The sequence below is a fragment of the Buceros rhinoceros genome, unplaced genomic scaffold, assembly GCF_000710305.1.
Source record: "Buceros rhinoceros silvestris isolate BGI_N320 unplaced genomic scaffold, ASM71030v1 scaffold2309, whole genome shotgun sequence".
Classification (NCBI taxonomy): domain Eukaryota; kingdom Metazoa; phylum Chordata; class Aves; order Bucerotiformes; family Bucerotidae; genus Buceros; species Buceros rhinoceros.
This window is the reverse complement of record NW_010433059.1, coordinates 22,848-31,458: the sequence shown is the minus strand read 5'-3', so window position 1 is coordinate 31,458 and position 8,611 is coordinate 22,848. Positions and strand designations below refer to the sequence as shown.

Sequence of the window (8,611 nt, the reverse complement as noted above, 5' to 3'; positions counted from 1 at the left end):
ATTCCTGCTACAGTTTACTCAGTTTCCTTGGATTCACTGAAAATATTTAAGTATGTGCTTAAATCTCACTGATGTCTTGAGTCAAGCTCAACTCAAGCAAATGCTTAAATGTTTTGCAGGATCCAGCCTGGTGCTGATCACCTCCACCATCACCAGACTCCTCCATCTGGAAAGAAAGTTAGTTCTGGAAAACCCACGAGAGCAGACACCATTATACACCTTTTAACCCTCAGGAAATGTAAGAGCGAAGGCTGGCCACCACTGAAAACTCAGACCAACCCCTTCCAGGCCAGAACAACCTCAGCCCAGGCACTCCCAAAGACTGAAACCACTTCCAAGTCTCTATGCCTAGTCAGCAGCTTGTCAGCCTAACGCAATGCCCCTGCACCTTCAGGCTATCTAGCACACTTTTATTACTACTGTATTAGTTGCAATCTGTTCACTGAAGAGCGCTGAAAGCCGAACCTGTGGAGCATTTACTGCACAGCCACGTGAGAGGCCATTGTAGCAGAACCATTACTAATGCACTGCTGAAAACGCTGTCAACTGCCAGCAGCCTCTTCAGAGGTTAACCTTTTATTTCATGCCAGGAGTAATAAAATGGAAGTTTTTTGACCCCTCTTCTGAGACAGCGAGAAAAAGAGCAAGCGAAGAAAAGAGCCAAATCAAAACAAAAACCAGCGATGGTTTGTTCCACAGCACGTTGAGCAAATGGCACAGAATTCCTGGTCGTTTTTTCCTGCCTTGTGCAGTAGCATAAGGAACTTCAAAAAATAAAATTGCTGGGTGTGTGGGAGGGCAGAGGAGGGGAGCAGATTGTGACTTTTTAAAGAGGAACGAGGACAGCAGCTTTTTTTTTTTTTAATGGGTTGTGTGTGGCTTGCAGTCTGTTATTGTCACTTGCCTGTTTCACAGTACCAATATCATTATTCCAAAGGAAATGAAATGGTGGATCCCAGGGACCAGTCCACGTACTGCAACAGCAGTCTTCCATTACTGCCCTGGTAACCCCTTTCGATTACCATGTTTATAAGGGAAAAAATCTCCACAGCACGCTCCAGAAATGTGTGTTATGCGCTGAGTTTGCTGAGCTCAAGCCAAACAACTTGGGGGACACAAGGTTTGCTACACAAGTTCAGTTAAGCTGGTTGAAATGACGAGTGTTAATTTATCCAAACCTGGGAACATTCCCAGGGACACTGAATTAAACCTATGAGGACTATTTGATCTCTTTTACCTCATTTTTCCTGCCATCTGTTTATTTCCCCCATATATTTTCCGTACACAGGGTCATTAAATCGAACAGCAGATTACTCTTTCTGTAGGGATACCCTGTTCCTGTTGTCACGATATCTAAGTCCTGCTCAAGCTTATCGATTATGTCAGATTATCCGTTGTTCGCATAATTCAGCTTCTGCACCCGAATCCTACACTCCCTAGATAATGCCAACTGGCCTAGTAACAATTCAGCACTGTTTTTATTTTCCGTCTATTCATTTTCCAGAAGCGGAGTGTTCATGATTTTCTGTTGTCTTCATGCTATTTATTTCAAAGATTTTCTGCTGTTCATTTAAGGAAAGGTTTCTTGTTGATTTCTCAGAGCTATCTGATGTTTGTAACAGAAGTACTGCTCCTACTCTATTTAAATACTATTAAATAATACTATTTAAAATATTAGTTTATAAAATATGGATGAAAAAATTATTGGTAGTCACTCAAGGAAAAAGAACACCTAATTTACTTTCAAAACAAACCTGAACATTACAAGTTATTGATTGTGAGTGTAGAGTCAGAGAGCGCCATGTGGCATTTGAAATAAATTGGATATTGAGTATCATCCTGGTTCTGGCAGGCAAACGGTCACTCATTTGAATTAACTTACAACAGACAATCTTGATACTGTACAGAAAAAGAGACATAATTAAATTGAAGTGGTAATTCAGTATTTCACAGAAGTTCTATTTACACACAATGAAGTATCAACCCAGCATTACGTTGTAACATGATTTAACTTCCACAGAGGAGTTTTGCAACTGTAAAACCTAAGAGCATTTAAAAAAAACGAAGAGTTAATACACAGTTCTTAACAAGAAAATGTGGACTACAGTCACATTATGTGAAGTGTCTTACCAAGAGCCTTGCTCAAAGACATAGCCCCATTAACTTTCGTTGTTCTTACCCTACTCTTCTTGACACCTAAACCTCTTGTTGATAAAAATAAGAACCTAGAGGGGTTTTTTCATGAATTTTGTAACATTTATTCTTTGGAATACGGAAGTCACCCATAATCTTCCTTACATAAAATTCCTAGAAGAAAATCCTGAATTATCATTAGCATTGCATAAAACATGATTTTCCACTGTATCTCTTCTGCGCAGTCCACAGCAAAACACTGCTGTTTATCAATCCTCTTCTAGTATTTCATGAATATCTACCGCCATTTCAAGCCCATGTTGTGTAGACTGTCATTTTAAGGGATTCTGAGGTTTTCTCATGAAGTTTAGAGATAGACTATTAAACACAAAACACTGTTTTCAGAGACGTGCAGTAAGTAATTAAAAATTCATGCATCAGATACACAAGTGTCAAAATACTATCCAACCGTATGGACTCCCTGTTATCCCTTCCCTCCCTCATCAGTGCAATGTAATTAGTGAAATCAAAAGCCTACCGGTCACATTAATAGGAACCACATCTGTTTGGACTGCTTGTGCTTGTTGTCTCATTTTCTCTTCTGGCGTTGGCAGTGGGAGTGACTTTGTCCAGTTGGTTTGGGTGTTGATATCTGATAACTCATTTGAAACTGGAGTTTTAGGTCTTCTGATGGTAATTGGCTTTTCTTCTTCTGGGGAAGAGAGGGGACACTACAAAGAGAAACACATGCAACAATGTAAGTTCACTACTACTAAAAAAGGTAGTAGGGCTTTGGTATCACTAAGGTATTGCTGCTGCAGTCAGAACGATTGCTTTTGGAGCAAACTACAAACTCACAGATATCACACTTTGACCTATATACAGTGATCTAAAAACTGCACAACCAACCAACCCACAACAAAACACCTGGTTTGTATTTATCCAAGACATCTGATTAGCCTAAGGATTATATACCCGTGAGAGAGAAGAGTGCTCTTGAGCATAGCAAAGCACAGTAACTAATTATCTTGCACACCAACATCATCCCTGGAGCAACTAACTGCACCATGGTTCGCCTTCCCTTCCCCTCTCCCCTCCCAGTGCCCCATTAGCGAGCTGAGATTTGAGCACTGCTTTGCTCCAGCAATACTAGGCTGTGAGGACACATAAGCTTTCAGCAAGAGGCCTGTTATGAAGGGAGAGATTTTGGGATAGCTCAGTAAAAGAACCAGCCAACGGACTCTATAAAATCAGGTACGGATCAGTGAGGTAGCAAGAGTAACTTTGCTTTGGCTTTGGAGAAACTCATGCCACAGTCAAGGGGTTCAATCTGCCCATTTTTCAGGGTTGAAGCAGTTAACAATATTAGTAGCCATAGAATGGTCATTTTAGAACTCAGTCGCTATCAAAGTGCAGATTTCACTCCATGCTGGGTGTTTCATTTAAACACCCAACCAATGAAACAAAAAAACTGCACCAGAAAAAGAGGTTGCAACAGTTTGTGGAAATCCTTCCACCAGACAAAAGTTATAAGCCAAAAAAGCCATTTGCTTTCAGGAGGCAAATCTTTTCATTACGAGGTCCACGCTTGCATGTCAGTAATGGCAGAGAAAAACAATGTAGCTTTTTACTGATAGGACAGTACTAGTCCATGCCAAACGCTGAGGACAGGCAGGTTCAGGGCATGCAGAAGACATCACGGGGCTTCTAGCAGGTGGTCAGAAGGTCCAAGCAAATGAGGGAGAAGCAGTCTTCTCTCCTCCTCACTCCTGCCAGCAAGGTACCCCAGAGAATCTCTGAAGCAGAGAGAAAGGAAGGAAGGAAGACCTGGAGGAAAACCAACCTCCACCCTCTCCTGCCCCCAGGCAAAAAACCACCCAAAAACCCAAACAACAACAACAACAACCAAACCCCGCCCCCCCCACCAAAACAAAAAAGGGGAGAGAGAGAGAGAAGAAAACTATGGGAAAGGAGTTGCACAGTGACTGTAGCGCTAGCAGAGACCTCTGCTCTGCAACCTGAATCCTCTGCTTGGTGTTTACTTTGGGACCTCCCTCTCTACCAGCAGAACAGTTACAGTCCTCCCCTCCTCCTCCTCTCTTTATTCCTCTCCCCCTCTGGAGCAGAATACCATCCAAAACAGAGTTGTCAGTGCTGGATCACTGCCGCCCCCGGTAGTTACTCCCTCACTGCTGTCCACGGGCATGGAAATAAACATCACAGCTATTTATTACAGATGGATTTTTTTAATTATTATGGGTTTTCAGCCTAAGTGATCCGTTTTCTCTTGAAGCTGAGTGCTATACAAAGAGACATGCCCAGACACTGTGCTACAACCCCTGTTTATAATCTCTCATTTTAATTTTCTTCCTGTTACCATGAGGAATTCTCACTGTTTCTAAATAAATAACCATTTATTTATTCTGCTTCAACTCCACATCCTTTAGGACAGAGCTCAACATTACATTTAATAAAAAATACAAGGCAAAAAGTAAAGGCAGGCAAAAAGTAAAAAAATTAAAAAGTAAAATCTCTTCAGGCAACAATAAGAAAAAAATCTCAGGCAATGAAATTATTACTAATGTCATCCTGCAGTTTGGAACCACACTTTGAAATGCAGGAGCTTTTCTTCAAGGCAATTATCCCTTTCCGTCAGACTCGCATTTCTTTACTGCAGAGGCTGTGGATGTGATAGATGCTGCTCTGCAGGAAAGTCCTGTGAAAGCCCCAGCAAGTCTTTCAATACAAGCTTCTTGGAGGACACCAATGTTTTTTTCAGGCCTGCACTGTTTTTAAAAACATAAATGTGAATTATGAAATGTTTTAAAAACATAATGTGAATGCTTATCTTTTTATGAGTTTGGGGACATATGCTGTTTATACACATATACAGCGTAGGTACACACAGGCACATATACTCACGCACAAACACAAGGACTTTCCCATTTCAAACCAGTCAAATTCATAAAAACCTTCATTAACTTGAGCCACTTGGGAGAGAATGCCATTGCAGAAGGGAAAGCTGCCCGCAGGCCACGCTTTCCCCCAATTAGGTTTAAATCACCTGAGAGAGAGAAAGGGTTTGTAAGGAACATGGCAGGGGAGTAACCAGCTCTGTGTCAAGCACTTAAAGGAGAAATCAGGGGTTCGGGCAAAGAAATACTGCTTTCCTCATTCTACAGAGAGCTCTTCTCCGCACAGATCAGGCCACCAAAGGAGGCACCTCCAGCCTGGTTTGGCAGTTCGTGTGGAGTGAGGATGAGCTCTGGGACACTCTGCTTGGCTGATACTGTCAGCAGCAATATCTGTCACATTCAGGCTATGCTGCAGTGCCAGGTCTCAGCTGTCATACAGTAGTCACCAGGGGCGACTCCAATATGGCAAGTGTGGCAGAGGTCCTGGTTACAGAGCCACCCTTCCTTTTCAAGGAAATTACCCAAACCAAGCAGTATGCTTTTCTCATTACAGTATATAAACAGAAAAACTGAAGAACTGAAATATCTACTACAAGCGGAACTTAATTATAGAAAAAAAAACTGTGGAGCTACAATCACAAATTTTACAGAATTAAAATTTGAGAAAACTGGGGACAGATGGAGGAAGATGAACAGAAATGAATCAGCCCAATGAGCACATAATGAATGAAAAGCAACTGAAAACCCAGTTGTGCAGTTGAGTTCAAAGCACTGTGTCTGGAACAAAGATTTTCTGCCACAGGACAGCGGTGGGTACTTCCACAAAACAATTCCGTGAGGGTTGCAGGCAGTTTTGAGTGTAGAAATACATGTTTACGTTTCATCTATAGGTATATGGTTCCTGAGGAGGCATAACTGCCTCTGCTTACATTCTTTTTTCCAAACTACTCATAGTGGTAGTGGTTTAAGGGTCTTCTGGATGGGTATGACAAAGCTGCACGCAGCTTTATTGTACACAGAGGAAAACAGCAGCTCATCTTTCAGCTTTCTCCACACAGAAATTATTTACCTCTATTATCAGGATGAAAATAGGGATTTACATATTTTTAGCAAACACTCCCAGATTTACAACACAGAAGCTTGCCAGAAGATGCAGTGAATTGCTGCTGTGTAACAGGAATGTCTTCTCAAGTAAGGTCTCCTGTATTAGAGACAGAACTGGACTAGGCAGTACTTTGAGATTACAATCTGGTCTAGCAATGCTGATCATAAACCTTATGTTCATAATACAATAGGAAGTACTTGTCCCATTTTTAAAGCATCTCTGATTCATAACAACTTCACTGCTAGACTTAAATAGCCCCATTTCCGTGCAATGGGATGTTACACTCATCTCCTCAGGAAAATCTGTTCTAATTCCTTCTTTCTAATGAACATGGGAAGAGGGAAAGGTGGGATGTGAAAGCAGCAGCCTTGGACCAATGCACCCTTCCACGAACATGCGTTAAGAGGGGAAAAAGCATGAACTTTCACAAGGGAGTTGAAATGAGAATACAGGAGAAAAATGGCCAATACATACCCTGTAGACAAGTTACATGGCTCAGTAAGCCAGAGCCGTTCCAATGCTTTGTTGACATATTTTCCCCCAGCCTACTGAGCCGCGGAGACACAACAAAAGGTTTCACTACCTCAGCACATCTGTGCTATTTGAGAGGTCCCAGATGACAAGTGTTGCATATCTCACAGCGTGCTCTACCTAAACACCCTGTTCATTCTTAATCTTTTTATATTCCAGAGGTTTACACTACAGTGTTTGAAACAAGATGGGACCTCCAAAAGAAAAATTCAACCCATACAAATTTAACCTTTCAGCAAAGAAATGTCAAACTTCTAGTCTTGTCATTTACTTCAATCTGCCACAGTCACTTCTAAATAATAATTTTTCAGAAAAAGAAAATTGATAAAAAAAAAATCAGCGTTGAGAAGAGCTGCCATACCAATTCAGCTGACTATTGCTATTTACCAACATCCTATTTCTTCTCCAGCCTTTTACTAGGTTTGATGGCTTCAAATGCCGTTTTTACCCAATGCAGGGAACAAGACAAACAATAACAGGAAAAATCAAAACAATACAAAAAACCCCCCAAACCTTTAAATTCCTCTTTCTTGGTCAATTGAGAAAGTCACTTTATGTGCCTGCTTCACCCCATGGGGTTTCCCACTGGGTTATGGAACATTGCCACATTATAAATTTGTATGAATTTACACTTAAGTTGAATTAGTCATGTCTTGCTCTATTTGATGTCGTCCAGACCAAGGTCCCCAGTCTAGTTTCCCTTATTTTCGTAGAATATTTCTTTTTATTACTTTTACACCCAGATCTTCAGCTGCACTAACCAACTTTGCTATCCTACTAAACCCTTCACTTCATAACCCTCACTGCCTCAAGAAGGAAGGGATTTTGTCGTCAGCAGAAAATAGTGACCATCAGGCAAGTTACCACCACAACCAGTGTTGCAGTACACTGTTATGGACGCTGGGTGGCAGTATGGACGGTCGGAAGATTACGTGCTTACGTGCTTACGTTACAGGAATGCAGTAACCACCCACGATGGGCGGGGCTTAGTAGAGAGATATAGCCCTCTGTGTTAATCAATAAAGCGGACATTTTCATCCTCTGCAGCAGAGAAGTGATCAATGCTTTCCCCCTGGCGGCAGAGGCCAGGAGCTAAATATCACAATAAGTTTCCACAAACCAGCACTGCAGAAATGTCCCTTTCTTCTTCCTGTACTGTTGCAATAGGAAAAAAAACATAAAAAAAAGCTGGAGCACATCAGTTCAGAGCCCCTACCTCTCTTACAATAAAACCAATCAATGATATACAGGTGAAATGAAACCAGAGGAGGCATACAGTGGATACCTTCCCCTGAATATTCTCTCAGCAGTGAATGGAGCCCCCACTCCTGCCAAGCATTTACCCACTTGATTTCTGAACCCACGTAAATGTTCATCATCCACAATTCCTGCAGCAGTTGCATGGTGTGCGCACGCAACAAGTAAATAACTACTCTCTTGTTTAAACAAAGAACTTCTACACTTACTTATGCTTTGGCATTTTATGCTTTAAGCTGCTGTTTCAACTCAGTAAATTGATTGGTATTTTCAAAAAAACATGAAGTTGTATAAAATAACACGTGCTGCTTACTAGAGCACCCCCATGCAATTGCAGCAGAGCGGCAGGAGGCCAGCTGAGGATACCACCAGCTACAAGTCTCTCCAGTTCTGCTACAGCCCATGCCTCAGGGCTCCTAGGCGTTCCCACCTCTGGAGTGGGAAAACTCTGGAGTGCCCAACTGCTTCAGCCTCTCTCAGTACCAAGGAAAATTTTGGATTAGACCTCCTCAAGTCCTTCAGGACTTATACAGTTAATGCATTTGTTTTCACTTCAGATACTAAACAGTCTCTTGCAAATATTGAAGAGACAACTAACAGTTTGGCTGAGTGCAGTGGCAAAAATACTTCCCCCCCCCCCCCCCCCCAAAACAACAACAAACACTTCTGC

The 8,611-nt window shown here is 41.8% G+C and overlaps 1 protein-coding gene across 1 annotated transcript in view; it reads right to left on the bottom strand.

Moving 5' to 3' along the window:
* Positions 1 to 8,611, bottom strand: part of NHSL1 (NHS-like 1) — a 51,256-nt gene that overhangs the window by 20,242 nt on the left and 22,403 nt on the right. The window contains exon 4 of the mRNA XM_010143964.1: positions 2,672 to 2,864. Within this exon, the coding sequence (XP_010142266.1) occupies positions 2,672 to 2,864 (193 nt within the window). The remainder of the gene's footprint in view (positions 1 to 2,671; positions 2,865 to 8,611) is intronic.